The following is a 22077-nucleotide window of genomic DNA, read 5'->3' as shown; positions in this document are numbered from 1 at the left end:
GGAGAGGTTGTGTGAGCGCACGTTCTAACGGATTACGGTTAATTTACACATTGAGTAAACACAACAAAAACACAATTACAAACAAAAGTTAACTAATAAATAAATGCAATAAAAATATAAATTTATTAAAAATCTAAAACTAATTAAACTAAGTGTTTAAAAAAAAGCAAACTAGAAATTTCCTTTGTGTCTCGGTCTCGTGTGACAAATGCCGCAGCAACGAAACGTACATAAGCAGCGGCAGCAAGCAGAGGCATCAGCAGCAGCAACAGCAACAACCACAGCGGCAGCAGCTTGCCTTATGTACAAGCGCAGCAGCAGAATATAAAGTGTAAAGCATAATACACAATAAAGGTTGAAGTAAAAGAAAATAACCAAAAAGTGCCAGCCGCAACGGAGCGAGAGCGCAGCAGTTGAGTTTATCTGTGTGTGTGTATATAATACGTGTATATGTATGTGTAAGAGAGTTGGGAAATAAAGTGGAGTGTGGTAACGTGAAGAAGAAGAAATGAAACGTCAAGCAAACAGCTGAAGAAAGCAAAAAAAAAAAAAAGTAATCAAAGAGAAAAAGTAAAAGAAAGAAAAGAAGAAGCAGAAAAAAAGAAGCTAGCTTGAAGAAAATTGTGTTGAAAATTGTTATTTTTTTTCTTCATATTAAAGCTGCAAAAGAGAGTTGTTCGGAGAATTGTGAAAGTGTGTTGTAGTGCTCTCGATATATCTTATATCGGTGGTATATTATATGATAATGATCATTATACTTGGATTACTTGTTGGCTGTAATTTGGCCAGCAATTTGGATTATCATCATCACATAAGCAGCATAGCAAAGCCGAATAATTGGCTGGATTAGCATATAGAATAAATTTCAAAATTAACAACAACAACAACGAAGACGAAGACTACAACTAAGACAACAAAAGGTAAGAAGGAATAAACTTAATGCCGGCTCTGAGATGCTGTCATTCACAGCTGTTGCTCCAAAAACTACCCAAAAACAAAAAAACAAAAAACTCACATAAACTCTCTCTCTCTTTTCCCTCTACCCCCTCCTACACTCATTTTTCCCTTACTTATTGTGCCTTTGCCACGCGCTTCAAATTTCGATTGGGCACAAAGCCCTCCCCAAGCCACAAAGATTTTTTTTCTTTTTATTTTGTTGCCTGCTTCGCTCACTCACGCACACCAACACACACACACACACACACACACACACACACACACATGGACTTTACTGAATGAAAGCCGCTGTGTGCGTGTGTGTGTGTGTGTGTGTGTGTGAAACAGGAGATAAAACCGTTGCTGCTGGCTCAGCCTCGGGTCTCACAGTCTCTGCTTCGGTCTCTGTGCATTCCCCGAATTTTGCTCTTTCCAGCATAACCGTACCTTTTTTACTTCTTCCCCATCCCCCATGCCCACTTACACACTCTCACACACAAGAATCAACAAAAAAAAAAGGGAAAGAGAGGGAGAACCAAATTCCGCTGCGTTTTTATTATCCTTTTCATGTTGGCACTCACACAGTTTTTTTTTTACTTTTTATTTTGCGCGCGCTAGGACTCATTCGTTTCTGTTCCCTGTTCCATGTCCCTGTCCCCCCTCCCCTTAGCCCTCACTCGAAACGACTCTGACTCCGACTCACTCTGGGCTCTGTTTTTGATGGGAAAGGGTTGAGGGAAACTTTGTTCGCTTTTTGCCAGCACTTAAATTTTATGTAAAATGAATTTAAAGACCAGGCAGGGAAGGTCCTTTATTCTTGTTTTTCCTCTCTCTCGCTTTATACTTGTCATATTCATTCATATTTCTCTAATGGAATTCTCGTTGTGTTTCTGTATGTTGGCTGAAAAGTTTTTGGGTGAAAACTTTTTTTCAACGCGTTGATGCAAAAACAACTTGAAATTGTTTGAAAATTATATGTATGTATGTGTGTGCATATACAGATATATTCCATTTGTAATTTATCTAGCGTTCTTTTACCCCTATAAACCATATACCTCACCTCGCCACTTAACCAAGCAAAGGTATACCCCTTTTAAGCTTCTCTCAATGCTCCCCGGAGTGCTGTGTATTTCAATATTGGTAAGAGATAGATATAGAGAGAGAGAGAGAGAGAGGGGGAGAGGGAGAGCCCATAAGCGCATTCCCTAGGCAACTATGCACCGCAAATATCCCATTATTGACACCAATCCCACTCCACTCCCCTTTCATCATAACCATCATGTGTTGTGTCCCGCATCTATCGACTGATTGTGCATATAATAGATTACAAAATATGTGCAGACATATGAACATATATGTATATATATAATGCACATTGTTCCTTTTTTCCAATCAGGGTTGAGTAAAAACAAAACCATTGATAGTGTTAAAAGTTGACTCTTTCAATATAATTGTATAAAAAATGATGAAAATTCCATTAAAGGCAATTGGCATAACTTCATTGAAGACCACAAATATGTAAATTTGTTGATGTTTGTTGAAATTTCAATGATATTTATTAAACCCATGGGCAAGGAAGGAGAACGACTTCCTGAATAAGGATTCAGAGCACGTTCTTATCAACATTCCCGTGTTAGTCTCCCCCCTCCCTTTACAATGGTTTTACCCAAACGTTTAGCATCTAAAACACATAAAGACATCTTCAAAGATGATTCCTAATGTTCTAGTCGTTGTTGTAAGAAAATATGAATACTTTAAAGTTGACTTTAAATATAAATGCTTAAAAAGATAACAAGTTTCCTTTGAAATAGTTTAAATTTTTAAGGAGTGAAGAATACAAAAGTTTTTCCATAATTTTTAAAGTAAAAGATCAAATTGAATAGTTTGGGAAGTTATGAGACAGTAACTTGAGGTCCTGACGTTAAATTTTATATTTTAAACTAATATTTTTTAGTACAGACAAACATTTTAGGTCCTCTCATTCAATTTTACATTTTAAATTAATATTTTTAAGTATAGACAAACATTTTAGTTAACAATTTTTAAACAAAACCTTTAAAATAGACAACATATTGCAATTTTCTTGCATTAGTCGCAAAAAACATTCGCTTAGGCACCCTTATTTCTCTTTTTACATTAGTGTAACTTGATCTCAAAGAGATCTCAAAGAGAACTCTAGTATTTGCTGTAATATGAAGTATTAGTCAACACTGTAAATAGATTAGAGGCAATTAGAGAAGGTATTACAATGCCTTTGCAGGGGGGAGAGATATCAGTTGTTGTTTTTGTTAACATTTTTTTCCAGCTGTGAAAATATGTAGTTAATAAACAAAAGGTTTTGCCAACAGACGATTACAAATTTTATTTCATATTCCATTTTAGTAGTTTGTTTCAATGATTTATAAATTTAAATACATATACAATTTCTCTCTTGTATTTTATATTAAAATGTTTGTTCTGTTTTTCCCCATTTTTTCCATATATTTTTTGATGCAGCAGAAAACAAAGCCGAAGTTTTAGCAACGAGTATTATTTTATTATGATGACGCCAGACTCGAAAGCAGCAGCAACATCAACAGCAACAACAACAACAACAACAACAATGGCGCATACACAACAAAAGCCAGCAGTGACGCAGTTGTCAACGTTGGCGAAAGCAACAGCAGCAACAACAGCAACAACAACAGCAACAACAACAGCAACAGCAACTACAAATGCCAACTCAAAAGCGGCCAAAAGCATTGTCAGCAGCAATGCAAATAGTAATAGCAAAAAGCTCTCTTTGTCTCGCAAAGCAGATAAAATAACAACACAAACAACAAACACCGCCACGATGAAGACGCCGCCAAGTGTTGATGAAATTGCAATAAAAAGTGAAAATACAACAACAACAACTAAATCTGTTGTAAACGCCAGAGTGAATCTCATAAAAAAGGAATCAACACCTCCGGCAACGCCATCAGCAACAACAATTGCTAATGCTAATGTTGCCGCTGATGAAACAACAACAACAACAACATCTTCCTCTTCCTCTTCATCATCATCCTCGTCGTCATCTTCATCATCATCTTCATCAGCCATCTCTGATGGTGGCGCCTCAGCTGATGAGGAGGCATCTTCTGTCAATCATACAGAACCAGAGACAGAGGCAGATTCAGAAGAGACTTCCTCTACAGCAGCAGCAGCAACAACCACAACAGCAACAACAACCACAGGCTCACCGCACCCTGTACTATTAACAGCGGTTAATCCTCACATAATCTGTCACTTGTGTCAGGGCTATCTGATCAATGCCACAACAATTGTGGAATGCCTCCACTCATGTAAGTACTTTTTTTTTTGGCTTTTTGTAGCATTTTTCAGCATTAAAAACACATTTGATATATTGAAAGATTGCAGCAGCTTTATCAAACATTTCAAAGAAAAGTTTTTCATCTTCCTTTTAAAAGGAAACAAAGTTTGCTTTTACATAGAAAGGTTTTCCAGTGCGAAAACTAAGTAAACGTATGTCAACATGGAAAATTCAAGCAGACGATTCAACTTTTAAAGGATAGTTCTTTAAAAAGTTCAGTTTGCGATAACGTTTGTAGTTAGATATTTCAAATTTCTAAAAGGAAAAGTGAAAAAATGTAAAAGATACGATATAAGTCTTTAACTTTAAAGCGGAACTTCCATTAAAATAAGGTTTGATTTTAGATAAAAACGTTTTCGAGTACGAAAACTTATGAGTACAAAAAATATGTGAACTTTTAGAGAATAGTTTTTCAAAAAAACTATTAACTTTCATCTATAATGTAGAATTTTGTAAGAAATCTTTTGATAGATCAAAGCGGAGGTCTCTAGCTTATTTTTATCATTTCATCATGTTTAGATATTTTAAAATTTTAAAAGTTAAACTGAAAATACGTTTAATATTCCAAAAAATAGTTCAACTTTGGAAGATTGCACTTTAAAAAAGTGTTTTGAACTTTCCAATATGCCTATTACCCATCGGGTTTTTCTAATAGGTCGTAATACATCAACCATAATGTCTGTTCTTTTGTTAGTATTACAGAACGTAGGGCCTGGAAATTTAAAGGGAATATTTCAATAGAAACAACATATTAACAGGTTTTCTATACACAAAAGGTGAATTGAAAAACACCCAGAGATATTTAACTAGAACCATAAACCAGAGATATTTAAGAGTAAGTGTAAGGTTACTAAAGAGAGGATTTTTAGGTAAATTTACACGTTGGAAAGACTAAAAAGAGGATTTTAAGGTAAACTTTGATATTTAGACGGATTTTTGACGGAGAATTTTGATTAATTTTAAGTTTTCATTAAAGTCGAAATCCCAAAAGAGTCACTAATTTCTATTGTAAAACTCCCATTAAAGCAACAGCTTAAACATTAAAGTTTTAACTATCAACTTTCCTCACTTAATGGAAATTTCGCATTATTTACAGAAAACAAATCAAGCAGCCAAATGCTGCTATTTTAAACTCCTTTCGAGAACTTACTCTTAGAATATTTGGTTTTTAAGCAAATAAATCAAATCACAGTTGATACACTATTTCATTTGATGCTATAGTTTCTTTTTGAAAAATCGTGAGGATAACAACGAGTCCATACCGATAATATCAAGACTCTTTGCCTCTATCCATTAGATCAGTTGTAATTTGTTAGTGGCTGAATGGCTAGTTGGCGGCCATATCTCTCTTGCTCTCTTTGTAGCTCTATCTCTATCTTGCAATGGATGTATTTAGTTCCCATCTATTACTGCTGCTTGCCCTAATTAGAATGCCAACTTGGCAACTTTCTGGTATTGCTTCGTGCCACAACACACTCTCTACTGCCACTCTGCCACTGCCACGGCCTGTTGTGTTTATCTCTGGCTGCCACCGCTGCCTCTGCCCCTGCCCCTGCCGCTGCCGCCTATCGTCTATCCAGCTAGGCCTGTCTAGCCTGCTTTTGCTCTCTGCGAAAATTGCGTCGGGTCGATGAGTTATGTACACTGCGCCTTTGGCTGAATCAGGGCGGCGACGAAAAGAGAGAGAGGGAGAGAGCGAGAGGGGGAGAGAACTCTTGCGGAGCGGCGGGCAGGGTGAGTCAGATTCACAGACGACACGCAGATGTTGCCTGACGATAAGTTTGTGGGCACATTAATGTGCATTTTCTTTCTTAATATGTGAGAAAGCCAGCCAGCCAGTCGATATGGAAAAGGGTGGCCAAGGGTGCAAGTACTTAGCCTCCAATGATGATCTCATAATGATCTTTCAGTCTTTCTAGTTTTTTGAATAAATCACATGGCATACTTTTGGGGTTATTAGACAAAGTTTTCTAGCATTACAATTTTTGCAATCATCTCTACATTCAATTTCCCCTAAAAGTCAATCAAAATTACAGACTGTCCAACCTTTATCACAGAGCATAGAGCGAAAAGGAGGATGGTCCTTTTGGTGCCATCAAAAGTCATTGCAATTTGTCCATTAATAATGTACGCGACGCCCATTTGTGCTGCTCCCTTTCCATTCCAAAATGGAAATGGAATTGGCCAAAATGGCAAACCAACGTGTTGATAATGGGCAATAGATATACTTTTGGATTTGGTTAATTTAAATCTGTTGGTCCAGACATGAGAGAAAAGAGCACCCGGGAGTGCCATCTAACTGTCAAACTGAACCTGAAACCGAAATGTATATATGTATGAACATACCGTACGTAGTGTATGGGGCTCTAGGTTGCTGTCTTTGCTGTCATTTAGTAGTTGGCAGCAACAGCTGCCCGTTGTCCATTGCCCTCTGCTTCAAGCTTCAAGCTCAGTGTGCTGTGCTGTGCTGCTCTATAACCCAGAGTTTCGGACACACTGTGCTGTAATTTTGTAGCTGCTGAGCGCACTCGAGGCCATTTGACGGCGGACAACAAATTTTGCTGCTGCTTTTATTTCTTTTTTTTTTGTTTCGCCTTTTGCACCCCAAACAACATTTACTACTATAGCCGACTCGGCTTTGGTTTTATACACTTCTCAAAAGGGTGTTGATGACTAAGCTAGAGTTTTAAAGAGATAAAAGAGAAGTAATAAGTAAAGTAGACTTAACTAAAATTTAACTTACAATAAGTTATAAGTCATAAGAAGCAATATTTTGCCAAGTTAAGAGTTGTAAGACAATGTCGCCAAAAATTTGGGAGTTGTGAGACAGCACATTTTGCTTCATATTTTCAATGATCTATGTTTAAGACTTACAATTGGACTTCAAACACAACACTACAACTATTTTTCTCGATGTAGTACACGAATGTTGTATGTACTTTCTATCCTTTAACTTAGATTTGCTCATCGTATTGCATAAAAAGTGTGTAATAAGTTTCAAAAATTATTTGAGGCTACAAAAACTAAAGAAATCCCAATGTTGTTGCCTTTTTAAATAGTTTTTATCGTCCAGAATAAGTTTCTTAAATGATTTTCCAAAGTATACATTGTTTATAAAAGTCTTAGACTTTTTTCAGTCCTTATAATGCAGGAGAAACAAAAAAATTTGAAACGCCTTCTTTTCGAAACCAGTTTTTCAAGTCCTAATTGACCGAATGAGTTGATATTTGGTACTAATATTTTTTATGAATTCTTAATGCTTCCTCTTAATAATGTATTAAATTGAGTTCGCATGGTACTGAATATTAATAATTATTACAAAATAAGAAAAATTGGGAAAATTTGAAAAAGTTTTGAGAAAGGTTTAAAGATATGCTAAAAAGTTTTTTAAAAGGTTTAAAGATGTTCTAAGATGTTTTTTAAAAGGTTTAAAGATGTTCTAAGATGTTATGAGAAAGGTTTTAAGAAGTTTATAAAAGTTTCGAGAAAAGGTTTTAAAATGTTTCTGAAAATTTTGAGAAAGGTTTTAAGCAGTTTTAAGAAAATTTGACGACTTAACTTTTCACTACTCGGTGGCAACACTTCTTAGTAAATTCCTCACTAATAATTGCATAGGGTTGCTAAAGTTATGCACTATCAGAGTTGACATGTCACACTTTTTATACAAACAAGTAATTCTTAACTAAAAATATTAGTTTTATAGTTAAAAATCTAGTAGAAAAAACAAACTTTTAAGTTTTAAATTGTTTTCATTTTATATACTGCCATTTTGTTAAGAATTGGATATTTTTAAACTGGAATATCTTTTTAAAATTTAAATTTTTTAGTGTTTTATAAGTAAGAATTGCGAATCTTTAACAAATTGCAATATTATTTTTTATAAATGACAGTTTAATTGATTATCAGAGGCAACATTCAGCGATTGCGCAGTTAATTGACACTTGGCAAGATAACAAAGGCACTTTTTATGTCTCACTTTAATAATTGTAATCTAACTTTAAGTTTATCAGTTTTGGGCGATAAGTTTTTCCAGCACTTTCAAAAGAAATTCATAAGTTTTTATATTGCCAAATCTAATGAAAATGATTCAAAAAGAGTATCTGAACTGCGTCATAGTTAAACGACCGCGTCCTCTTGGCCTTTCTTCCTTTTCCACCCAAAAAAATACAGAAAGAAACCAAACTGACGGACAAGCGTAACAGGCTCTGAAAGTCTGTGCTCTGGTTCGTTGCCACCTTTTCTCCCCCCTCCACCTTCCACCTCCCCATCAGCTTCAGCTGTGCTGCGTCACTTGGTTGCTGTTGCTTCTCCTGCTGCTGGATGGGTGACAGTTGTAGCGTGCAGGACACAGACAGATACTGGCATTGACATTAAAGTCAAAACAATTTTTTTTATGGGGCTGCTGGATTTCTTTTTTTCCTTTTTTCGACTTCGATGAAGGTTTACCACCTCCTTTTTTTTTTTTTTTTTGTTCTGTGGGTGTGTTACGTGAGTGGGTGGATGGCTGGGCGAGGGTTGACTGGCTGGCTGGATGGCTGTCTGTGAGCTCTTGGGAATGCACGTCGGAGTGGCAGGTTTTACATAAATTTGAATCATTTCAATTGGAGTAAAAAAAAAAGAAAAAATAAAAATCAGTGTGCAATTTATTTTGTTATAATTCGCCTATCAATTCCATATATATATGTGTATATATGTGGGTATATATGGCAGACGAACTTTTAAAGTACTCTACTCTTATATACAATGAAACTTACCTCTGTGTTTTTTTCTTCTCTTTTACCTTTCAGTCTGTCACAGTTGCCTCATTAATCACCTGCGTAAGGAACGCTATTGTCCACGCTGTGAGATGGTTATCAACAATGCCAAACCGAATATCAAGTAAGTACACCATTACCAAGTCGAATCAGAAGTGTATGTCCTTCAGATGGCAGATATGAATGGAGATATTCTGATGATAAAGACAAACAGTTAGAAAGATAGATAAATGGAGAGAGGGAGAGAAAACAGAGGGACATACACACACACACACAATTTCCTTGCCTGCCATTGACATGTGCGATTAGGAGTTTGCCTTTCCAAGGATATATTCAGATATTTGTCTTGTGGCCACTTAAAGGCGGGGAAGGGGCCCCGTGAAATGGTAACCCCAAAGATAAAGATTTTATGCAAATAATTTATATTTTTCTGCAGGACATTGGTTCCTTATGCAAAAAGCTTAAAAGATAAGGGTTAAAAAAGGTTTAATAACATTTTTATTCTTACCCTATAAATGTTCTTAAAGTGTTTATATGAGGCAGCAAATTTTTGATGTCCGGTTTAACCGAAAACGTTTATATTTAATCGCAATAACTTTGAAGGACAAAATACATTTTTTATTTTGTGTGTAATATTTTTAAAGCTTTTCTGGTCAAAAATTAAAGGAAATTCTTGTAAGAAGTATCAAAACGAATCTTATTTTCGGTTCTTCGGGAAATATTTTAAGCACAAGAGGATTTTTACAGACTCTAGAGAGTTTAACCTAAAACGGGCCAAATTAACTTCTCTCAAAATCATTTTAGAGTATTAGAAACAAAAAATTTCGAAATATTCTTATGGCTGTAACCGAAATGAACGAAACGGTTTTTCTAACCTAATTCAACTTAGCGTACAAACAACTTAAATAACTATACCACCAATAATTTAAAAGGTTTCTCGGCATTGAACCGAAACAATTTATAACGGTTGTTCAGAACTATTTTAGATAGCTCTGAGAATAATCAGATAAGCTTAAAATATCCTAAAATCATCCAGAAAACCGCATTTAGAAATTCTGATTCCCTCATTTCCTAGATATTTTTGACTTTTGACTTTTCATCAGAGTTAAATGTGGGTACATGGAAAGCAAGTGATTCTTGTTGTCAAACTTTACCAATATATGTAGTAAAATCTTTGATAAATTGGTTATTGTTTGAATCTCACGAGAATCAACTTTTCGCAGATGCAAAGAACCGCAAAAGAACTTTTCCATGAGAGATAGTCTATCTGTGTGTGTGTGTGTGTTTGGATTGTGGTCAAAAAGGAAAACTTTTGCACGCCTCCAAAAAAAGATGGTTCAAATCTATATACCGTTTTACACACCTTTACCTAGACCTTAGTTAGTGCTTGGGAACTTTCTGCTATCACCGAAAGAAAACTTTGTCTTGGTGTGTGGTTAACTTTATTTTTGGAGAATTTCTGTTAGATGTGTGTGTGTGTGTGTGCTTCGTTCTCTCTGTCACGTTTTCGGGGTACTGCGTAATGAAAAACACGTTTCCATTTAAGCTATACAACTTTAATAGGAATTCTGTATAGAAAAGCAACTGGCAACGGTTCCCCCGCATAACACCCACACCCATAGACCGCCCCCATTCCACTTTTGTTGCTTCGATAGACAAATCGGATGGAAATGCCGTTGATGATGCTCCGTTCTAGTCATCGTCATCGTCGTAGTCGTCGTCGTTGTAGGTTGTAATCTTGAACACACACAGAGAGAGAGAGAGAGAGAAAAACTCATACAATCAAAAAGATAATGAATACAAATTCTAAGGGATGAGAGGAAGAGGGACGTCGGGGTGGCATGAGAACTAACTGAGGTCGCGAGTGTGTTTGATGAGGGGGAGGGGGAGAGGGACGATGGGGCAAAAGATAGGGTAGTGTAGTCAGGTGTATGGTGTATATAAATGAATGGATGAACCTTTTGCTCTGGCCAAATGGTGTGAAGTGGTTTTTTGGCTCTAGGTCTGGGTCTGAATCTGAATCCGGCTTTGATGGCAGTAAACTACAAACAAGTGTCTTTTGTACGTGGTAGAGCCGCTGGCAGAGCTGGCTACAAACTGAACTGAACTGAAGTTTTTGCCTTTGCCATGAATTTTTAGTAGCTAGCTCATCCCCCCCGGCCCCAAAAAGAGAAAACCAGTCTCAAGTCTCCAATTAAATTTATTGCAAAAGTTTATTGTTTAACCCACAAAACAAAAAACCAAAAATAAAAAAGAAGAAAAATGAAACGGGACGGAAGGAAAACAAAAGAAAAGCCTGTTTTTTTTCGTTTTATTTAGCTTTGCCAAAAAAAGGTAAATACAAGGTAGAAAGAAGCTTGAAATAAAACAGAAATTATACAAACATATATATTCTTACATTTATTTCGGCCATGTTTTTATGGCCCAACCCAAGTGGTGCTGGGCTTTGGCTCTCCAAGAAGAATACAAAAGGCACCAAATCAACTGATAAACAACTGCAGGAAACAAAGACAGCAAAACAGAAGACACAGGCAACAGCATAGGACAGGGAATTGGAGGCAGGCAAAAACGAAGTTGCACACATTTCCAAGAAAACAAATCGAAAAACGGCAAGATAATTAACGGGCGGGTCTTCCAGCAGAGCAGTAGCTCAGGCTCTCATTGTTGCCGACGGCAAATGACAACGAAGACGACGATGAAGACGACGACGACGACGACGATGATGAGGACGAAGTCCAATGGACAGCTGAAAAGTGCTACGACCAAGGATAGGATAGAATAGGGACCAGGAACAAGAAGAAGCACTAGGCACGCGGGTGGTTAAGCAAGAGAGAGAGAGAGAGAGAGAGGTAGACACACGCTTGTGCCTTTTGGTACGTGCTACGGTCGTCAATTTCCGCAGATGAAACAAACTTGACAACAACAGCAACAACATCAAAAAAAAAAAAAAAGGAAACGAACAAGAAGAACGATAAAAACGATGAGACAAAGAGACGCAAAAGTTCTCCAAAGAAATAGCAACCAAAAAATTGTAGGAAAAAGCTAAACCATGTTACGAGTTGGTAAAGTGTCTTTGCAAAAGAACTTCTGCTCGCCGTAGTTGAAGTCATTTGTTTGAAGTTTGGCAACTTACTTACCGTGTGAGAGACCATAAAAGTCTGACAAAATTTTGAGAATTATTTTCAAATTAAAATTTTTAGTGGGATTACTCTAATCTAAAGAGAGTTAGGTTAGGTTGAGATGCAAGAAAATCCTCTAATCAGGGTTTAATTAGCAGCAAGTTGGTTTAGGTTGAAATGTAATCGTTGGGTAATCATATACCTATGTATATTATGTTGATACACCAGAAAGATCTCCTAATCATTGTTTAATTAACAGCAGATGGGTCAGGTTAAAACTTAGAAAGTTAGGTTAGGTTGAAAATCATGGTTTAATTTAAAGAAATTTGGGTGAAGTTGAGAAACAAGAATACTCGCAATTACAGTTTATTCCGAAAAAAGTTAGATTCAATTAAGACTCAATGAAGAATGTCAGCACACCAAAAAGTTTCTCTATTTAACGCTAAAAAAGATCTTTTGAAGAAATTTACGTTAGGTTGAGACACCAGAAAGATTCTTAAAGGCAGTTTGACTAGGTAAGGTTGACGCTCGAGAAAGATCTTTTCAAAAAAATGAAGTTAGGTAAGTTTCAAGCAAAACTAGGTTAAGTTGGGACAAAGTTGGGTTAGGTCGAGAAACCAAAAAGATCTTCTGATGAAAATGAAGTTAGGTTAGGCTGAAGCTCCAGGAAGATCTTTTAATCATAGTTGAATCTTTGGTTAATTAGTGTCGATTAAGAAGCAGAAAGATCCTGTAAAATTTCTTGCACTTTTGTAATACATTTTTCTGCTGTTTCATGCTAAGATAATATATCAAAAATGTCATAACAACATTCTCTTAACCCCAACGTGATAAGTATATTCTACGGTGTTAACCATGTTAACCAATTGATTGGAATTTGACGATAAACTTTTCCTTTTCCCCCCCCTTTACCATAAACTTTCCCTTTTTCTTTCTCCCCTATATTATTTATACGCAATTTAATCATTAACACAGATCAGGATTATTTTTAGTATTTGTGCGCGGCTTATCACAGAATCAACTGTGCGTGTGTGTGCGTGTGTGTTAACCCTGAACCCCCCACCCCGTCACACATATGTATGCATGAAATTGGGTAGACAAAACAAAAGACATAAAGGTATTCTACCTAGGTAGAGTTTTTTTTTGTTTTTCTATAAATTCCTATGCCTTGCGCCAATGTAAATGATATAGTCCTCTCCCTTCTCCTCTCTCTATTGCACTCTCCTATTCAATGGTTTTTTTTCTCTTTTTACAACCTTGACGGTTGGTCTTGGGTCTTTCTTTTGGGTATGATTTAAGTGAGCGCCGACTTAATGCCGGGTTCCTTCTGTGCGCCACCACCATCAAGACCACTACCACTATCGACGGAGTGGCACTGGCATAAGCAGCCGACCACATCACCCAACACCATCCATCGTCGTCGTCGTCATACCCAGTAGCGCATGCCACGCAATAGTTTCCTTGGACGACGCCTGTTGAAGCGTTATATGCCCTTCCTTTTTGCTTATTCTTGTACTTTTTCTCTTCCTCTCCCTCTCCCTCTACCTTTCTCTTTCTCGTTTTTTGTGTTGCGTGCCATTGAAGCAATAGAAAAATTGCATCTGCCGTCTAATTTGTACACACTCTGCTTGCTTGCCTTCGTCCCTTAATTTTTCGTGTGTATCCGTTTGTTGTGAAAGACTTCTTTGTACATAGGACAAGAAGGATGACGATGATGAAGATGAAGATGATGATTGCCCTGCGTTCATTTCCGCGCCAAGTAAAAGTCTGCTGTCTCTGTGACTTTTCCCGCTTCTCAGTTTTCTCTCTATGTCTACGCTTTTGTGTGTTTATTTTCATGTACTGTTTTTTTTTTCTTTGTTGTTTTTTCCATTTCACTGATTATGTCCTTTCTTTTAATCTTACCTACTTGCAGATCGGACACCACGCTTCAGGCAATTGTATATAAACTAGTGCCGGGTCTTTATGAACGCGAACTGATGCGCAAAAGAGCCTTCTACAAGGATCGTCCTGAGGAGGCAGCCTTAGCCACGCCCGAACAGCGGGGCGATGATACTGAGCATTTGATATTCAGTCCCTCGGATGATATGTCACTATCCTTGGAATACGCGGAATTAGGGTAAGTTGAAAACGGATGACTGATTATATCTTCTTAAATGGAGAGAGACAGAGAGAAAGAGAGAGACAAAGTCTTTAAGTTGTCCGTAACTAATCCGACTATTCCCTTTGTTTTCCCTCTTATTTTTCTTTATAGCGAATTGAATGCTGAATCTGAATTGGAATTCGGTGATACATTACGTCCTAGATATTTGCAATGTCCGGCCATGTGCCGTGTGAGTCATATGAAGAAATTTGTGTACGATAAATTTGAAATTGATGCACAACGCTTTAGTATAGACATTATGTATAAGGTGAAGACCATTGTGCTATTGGATTACTATACTCTTATGGATATTGCCTATATCTATACATGGAAAAGGGATGCACCCATGCGTTTCTATTTCCGGGTATATGAGACGCAACAACAACCCGCGTTGCCACCACCACCAACATCAACATCAATAATTTCAGCGCCAGGAGCAACGACGCCACGTCGCATATTGCCATTAAAGCTAGAAAAACGAGAGATTTCGCCACCAGCCGTAGTAATTAAAGCGCCGTCGCCTTCTCCACCCTCCCATCCTCCTGCTTCTTCACCAACACCACCCACACAGAAAGAGCATGTGCCTAATGCCGCTGTGGTAACCACCCCAACTGTCAGTCCATCACACGCCCCACGTATTAAGCAAGAGAAACAGGAAGAATTTCGCATTGCCACCAAGCAATTGGCCTCGCCCACCGAACCGCTTAAGCTGGTCATCAATCGTACACACTACTCACCCCTATCCATTGCCTCATCCGCCTCAAAGATGTCTTCAAAGAGCAGTCATCATCATCATAATCAACCACCAACAGCAACTACCGCCGCACCATCCTCACCAGCTGCACCACAACCACCCAGTTCACCCAAAGATGAGCCGAATATTAAACTGAAAATTGATTTGTCTAAACAGAATAGTGTGACTATTATAAATATGAACGATCCTGAACGTAAGGAAATAGTTAAGCCTCTCAAACCGGAAAAGGAATCACGTTCCAAGAGCAAGAAGGACAAGGATGGCAGTCCCAAGACTTCACCAAGTTCCAGCAGTTCTTCGAATGGTGAACGTAAGCGTAAGAGTCCCAGTCCATTGACTGTGCCCCCGCTGACCATAAGAACTGAGAGAATTTTAAGTCCCAACGGTGTAAGCACTTTGAGTCCACGCATAACCAGTGGAGGATTATCAGAGGATCCCAAATCAGCATTCCTGAAATCATTCGCTCTAACGCCCATCAAAGTGAAGGTGGAATCACCCGAAAAGATGTTGGCATCAACACCAAGTAAACTCATGAAGACCAATGTTGATGATAGTTTGCTAATGAAGCCACCAAGTTCAATGCCACCCAAATCGATTGCCTCATCCAAACGTAAGAGCAAAGAGCCGGTGAAAGCAATAACCAAGAAACCAAAGTTATCACCCCCCTTGCCACGTGAAGATTTCAAGATACGTTTGCCGGGAAGTCCAGCTGCAAAGAGTGATGATAAGCCACTGATGCCGCCTCCAATGAAACCACCAATGATTGCGCCACGCAAGCAACAACAGCAGCAGCAGCAGCAGCAACAACAGCAACTCCAGCAACAGTCATCCGGACAATTTCCGGTGCCATCTTCACCACTGTTTCAGGGCATGCAAATGGCAGCTCCTGGCAATCGTACACCGATAGCCAAGCGGTATCAGCCCATCTTGCCCAAGGCAGCGCGACCCAATCCTTTTGCCAATATACCCAACGATGTCAATCGTTTGCTTAAAGATGCTGGCACTGAAATCAAATCCATTAACAACTCCTCTCATGCCAATAATAAGCCACATGTGTATGGACCCAAAACGGATGCGAAAATGGGTCCACCACCAGCTCCAGGACGTCATGTGACCAATGGTGGAATTGCTAAGCCAACTAATAATCATAACAATAATCAAGGCTCAACTTCATCCTCCACCTCATCGTCCTCCTCTGCTGCTGCTGGTGCTGCGGGATTGAATTCCAAGTCGAATAACTATTTGAATTTGGCTTTGTTTAATGCTAGCAAATCCAAAGGCAAAGAGGCACCACCCGGCTGTCGGACACCCATGTATACACCAAATTCACCAATTTACTCACCAAGTTCACCACAATATGTGCCCAACTATAATATACCCACCATGCCCACGTACAAGTATACACCAAAACCTTCGACTCAGGCTAGCAATTATTTGCAAAATATTTTGGGCAGCAGTTCCGGAGCAGCAGCAGGCAATGGTGGGGGATTATCGGCAGGACTTTTCCCCTCACCACCAACCAAAGCGGATCAGAATACAAATCCGGCCAAGAGTAATACGCCACCAGCGGCGGCGGCGGGGGCTTCCTTTAATCAGCGCAGTGCCAGCCCAAATGAAGATGCACCCGAGAAGCAACAGGTCAAGGTCAAGTCGTTGCTCAATTCGTGCAACATTAATATTCCCTCATCGCTTTCGATAACCATATCGCGGGATAATGGAGATTCATCGTCGGCCAGCAATGGTGCTCATCCCAAGCACAAGAGTCCGGTGAATAATTACATAGAGATTGTCAAATTGCCCGATCAGACGCCCAATGCGGAGTCACAGAAGCGTCTCTCGCCACCGGCTCCACCAATTTCAACGGCCTCAACAGGAGTTACATCATCTGCCCCCGCTCCATCGGTGATGAAATTGCCGCCAGCTCCACCATCCAAGACTATACCATCGCCGCAGCATTTAATGTCGCGTTTGACACCGCCACAACTTCCACCTGTCGCCGCCGCCAATCCACCAAGAGTGATAACACCGCCAAAAACTTCACCCACCAATGTGAAGGCTACTCCCATGAAGCCAGTGCTTACGCCCACTCAAGGGGGTGATAAGAAGACACCGAGTCCAGAGAAGCGTAGTGCCAATCATTCACCTACAGCCAGTGAAAATAAATCACCAAAGTCGGCAGGTGGCTCATCCTCCTCCTCCTCCTCCACATCCAATGGTGATCCAGCAGCCAAAAAGTTTCGTCCCATACTGCCACGTCAGAATGCTTTGCCCGAATTGGCACCCAAATATTCACCCCAAACCAATCAACAGCAGCAGCAACAGGCACACAATGTCTCCGCCGCTGTCAATAACAATAATAACAGCAACAACAACAACAACAACAATGTGAATAAAAGCAAAGTCCAACCTAGCAAAAAGTCACCCAATACACCAAATGCTGCTGCCTCGGGTCAAAAGATGAGTCCACCAGGTCAAAAACAATCGCCTACACTGAAAAAGACGGCCAAGAATTCCACATCGACGCCGCCGAGTCAGAACAAATTGATGCCACATCCTGGTCTAGCACCCTTGAGCATTGCCTCGAGTGCTGCAGCTGCTGGCCAACTGGATTTGAGTAACTTCCTCAAAGAGAATCTAATACGTGCCCAAGCCGCCCAAGTGGCAGCGGCCAATCAATCGAATCTCTTGTTCAATTTCGCTCAAATCGGACAACTGCCTGCCATGTACAACTATCAGCAGGCCTGTTTCATGGAGCATCTCTCCCGGATGCAACGTGCCGGCAACGAGGTGTTCAATGACTATCTTCAGAAGCTAAAGACAGCCGCCGGGGCGAATGGCAACGGCAATGGAAATGTCGATGTCGACTACAAACCGCCAGTTATGCCCATGCTGCCGACCGTCACCCTGCCCAGTTTAAGCAATCCGGGAACGGCTGCAGCTAGTCCCAAGACTTCACCGTTGCCCACCGGAAAGCTAACGGCAGCAGCCACTCCTGCCTTGGCCCTGGGCGCCAAGGGGGGCAATGCCGCTAGTCCGAGACAACAGACGGCGGCCACCAGTAATGGCAATCGTCCATCTACTCCTCATTCCACAACAGCCACACCCCCACCCCCGCCCGCTGCTGCTGCCGCCAAAAGCAAGTGAGCAACCCTTGTATTTTGTTGGTCCCCAGTCAAGCGGAAGTTAAGTCCGTATCCGGGCAAAGGTGTGAGCAGGCCGTTAATAACGCCGTCGAGCACAAGGAAGGGGCCAGTCCTGCGGAAAGACAAACGGACAGGTCTAATTAATATTTAAAGACTTTGTTTTTTTTTTCATTTTTCGTTCTTCTTTGATTTTTTGTTGCTTCTTCTCCTTGGCTTTGGATGGGGCTTCAACCCAAACCTTCCTTCCTAATTACTGTTGAGAGTTTTTTGTTTTTGAGAAAAAAAAAAGAAAGTAAAAAAACGTTAAAGAAAAGTCAAATTTAAGTTTTTTTTAGTTGTATATAAAAGAAGACCAATTATATAATATATATATATATATCTAGATCTGTATACCATGTATATATATAAAAACAAACAAAATGTATACAAAAAAACAAAACAAAAAGAAAAATGCACAAGAAAAAAAGACAGCGATTCAGAATCGATAATAAAATATAATTTATTGATATTTCATTTTAAGTGTATATATACAAATATCATATACATATATAATATTTAGATTTATATATAATCTTTTTTACGCAAAACAAATAAAACTAAATTTTAAAAGAAAAATTGCAACTCTTTGTTATCATTCAGAAACATTCCAAGTCCAAGGTCAAAGGTCGTCGGTTGGTTGGGTCTGCAATCTGGCTACTAATCTGCCAATTTTCCTTCTTTTCCCACAAAAAAAAAATGTCAAATGTCTTTGAAAAATGCCCGAAAACTGAGGGAGAGGAAAAAGAGAGAGATGATGGGACAAAGGAGGAAAATAAAAGATTATATTGGGTTTCTTTTCGCCTGATAACTAAAACTCGATTGGACTGACGGTTTTTCCCATCTTCGTTTTTGCTTTACATTCTCCTTCTGCACACACACACACACAAAAGAAAACAAAACAAACTACGATAATGGCATAAAAACGGATTGGAAATTTTTGAAGGACTTTTTGTCTGTGTGTTTGGTTTCCGATTTCCAAAAAAAAAGAAAAAAATTGCCAATTTTCACGAATGACTCCCAAATGAATTTGGCCAAATAGATAAACGAAAAAAAAAGGTAGAAGAAAAAAAATATGAACAGAGCGAACAATAGATGTACAGTTACTCAAGGGTGGCTTATATATAACATAGGTGCAAATGGTCTTGGCCAAAGATTTATATGAACCAAGGGCCATTAGGCAAGCGAAACAATTAGCATTCATCTCGAAATTTATATGCCACAAAAACTTGTGTTTCTTTTCGACTGAATAACGAATGAAATTGAGAGTTGGAGTGCAAAATTCCAATTACAATAATTAAGCCCTTTTGCCAGCAACCACATTGAGCTTGTACCTGCACATAATCCACCCCCCCTCCCAACCAACCAAAACCGACCTCATGGTTCTCCTCCAAGTAAAAGATATGCATCTGAATAAAGTGACTGGGCACCATCTGAAAAACCAGTTTAATTCCGCTCAGCTTTTAACGCATTAAAATAAGCATTTATAAATCATTTTTTTGGTAAGTACTACACACAAGCTCAATCCACACAATCACACACACACAAGCTCAATCCACACATCGCACACACACACATGAAATACATGCCAGGAGAAAGGAACCATAATTATATATGCAAAAATTACCCTCAGGTAGTGAGTAAGATAGGAATTAACCCCTTTGGTAAGAGGAAAATTCAAGTCTGCCAATTTTAATGGGGAGAGAACAAATGGAAATTCCCTTAACGAGCAAATTTAAATTACAATACAACATTTTCCAGAAAAGTTTTCTACTTCGTAAAGTAATTAAAAAGTAATCTTAAATAAGACTCCATTTTCTTTTTTAGCCAACAAATTGAGGTAAAAAAGTGAAGAAAAAAAAAGTACATGTCATTTGATTATTCATAAAATAAAATATTTTATGCCGCTTAAATATTAAATTAGCATACGAAGAGATTTAGTGAAATAAAATAAAATAAATTATATTATTAACAAGATGGGTGAGATAAATCGATTTTTGAGTTTTTGCAATATATATTTTCCAACAGTTTTTCAATAATTTATTGATGATGCTATGACTATTTTCTAACAACTAATTTTGGAAGTCCCCTCATACCATAGAAGGATCTAAAAAATATTTTCGGGGAGTGTTCGTTAAAAAAATTAAGTTTTACAGTTTACAAAATTCTTCGAAAGGGGATTTTGTTAGACTAATTGTAAGATTTGATCAAAATTTTCCAACCACTATCAAGATTTACTAGTTGAGTGTTTGAAGGGATGAAAACAGTTTAAAATTATTCCAAATATTGATATTTCAGAGGGGTTTGTTGGATTTGTTCATCAAGTATTTATAACTGTCTTACAAAATTTCTCCGAAAATATTCGTGTTATAAGTTAAAAAAGACGTTTCAAATTTTTTAAATCAATAACGGATATTTCTCGAAGCTAATTAAACCATTGTCTTGAGATTTTGAATTTTTTTGCAATATTATCTAGCGGAAGACATTTTTTTCGTTTTTTTAATTTTTGTTTCATAGGCGAATTGAAAACTAAAACTTATGTTAGACTAAAATTTGTACTTATGTATATTCAAACTAAATCTTCAAAATTAATGGACATTAAATTAACGATAAAGACAATATTTTTCGATTGAAAAACGTCATTGGATATCGTGAAGACTGTTTTTTTGTTGAATTAAGAAATATTTTACAATATTGATTAAAAATGTTTTTAATTTACCAAACGTTTTGATTGCCATCTCGAGGTCAATGAAGGTTTAAACCTCTGTTTTTTGTTTTTTTCCCAATATATTTGGATCTTCTTCCGAGATTGGCTTTAGGGGCTAAACAGTCGGATTAGACAATAATTTACTCTATAAATGTTCACTTTTTGTTTACTCTTGGAAAAATTTTTAACTCTCTTACGGTCATTATTAAACATTTATACTTCCTCAAATAGCCAAATGAAAAATTTATGAAAAATTAAAAATTATTTGATAAATTGGTCAAACGCCAAAACCAGAAGACCAGAGTACACTTTTCTTTTAGATTCTGATGCGCTGAATCCCAATATATTCTCGAAATACATGCTCTGGTTTAGAAAATATGGCTATATCTCACAATGATATAATGATATAAGAGGCATTTAAACAAATATTATACATTGTATACCATTTATCTTTTCTGTATTTGTTTCTGAAGCAAAAATTTGAACGCTTTAAAGCTTCAAAAAGAGACGAAAACAAAGATAGCTAAGTATTTTTGAACCTGAACCACAGCAAATTGAATCTCATAATCTTATTATGAAAGTATAATCAGGAGTTTAGGCCTCCGTTTTATCAACCTGTGTTATTAACTTATCTAACACATGATTCTAAGCCTTAAATTGATCTTTAGCCAAATTCCATAAAACAACTACATATAGACAAATTTTGCCTGCAATAGAATTACCAATAATAAAATGAAAACTATATAAGTACAAGAAGCATATAAAACTACGTATACAAATTATAGTTTTCATTTCTTAAAACAAACTACTTTGAATCAAAAAGTTATTTATCATTCAAACTGGGTTCCCAGTATTACACCAGGGAAATTTCTAAAGTAGATAATTCCCATCTTTTGTCTAGAAAGTCGATTAACATCTTAGATACGTCCTGAACTTTGGGTTGCTTTTTACTTGATCTTAATCAACTAACTTGCATTTGTGTAATAGAAAGTAAAATAGGTCTCAAAATTAAAGTATGAAAAGTTTTTGAAGCACTTCTGAGCTATTTGTGGCATAAATAGGCAAAACCTGGCCCATAAACGCTTTGAATACAAGGTGGCCTAAAAGAAATCTACTTGTGTAAAAAACGTTAT

At 37.8% G+C, this 22077-nt stretch overlaps 1 protein-coding gene across 2 annotated transcripts; it reads left to right on the top strand.

Moving 5' to 3' along the window:
- The first annotated feature begins 584 nt into the window (after positions 1 to 584).
- Positions 585 to 18509, top strand: LOC6638152 (polycomb group protein Psc). Of its 2 annotated transcripts, none has more exons than XM_023176865.2 (5): positions 585 to 920; positions 3436 to 4259; positions 9076 to 9166; positions 14077 to 14280; positions 14416 to 18509. In XM_023176865.2, exons 2-5 carry the CDS (start codon positions 3476 to 3478, stop codon positions 18200 to 18202), a joined length of 4866 nt encoding a protein of 1621 aa, XP_023032633.1. In that variant the 5' UTR covers positions 585 to 920; positions 3436 to 3475; the 3' UTR covers positions 18203 to 18509. The 2 variants fall into 2 exon arrangements, with proteins under 2 accessions (XP_023032633.1, XP_023032625.1); XM_023176857.2 differs by having other exon boundaries at positions 3433 to 4259.
- The last annotated feature ends 3568 nt before the right edge of the window (positions 18510 to 22077 follow it).

This window comes from Drosophila willistoni, assembly GCF_018902025.1.
Source record: "Drosophila willistoni isolate 14030-0811.24 chromosome 2L unlocalized genomic scaffold, UCI_dwil_1.1 Seg139, whole genome shotgun sequence".
NCBI lineage: Eukaryota > Metazoa > Arthropoda > Insecta > Diptera > Drosophilidae > Drosophila > Drosophila willistoni.
This window is presented reverse-complemented; position numbering and strand designations above follow the sequence as displayed.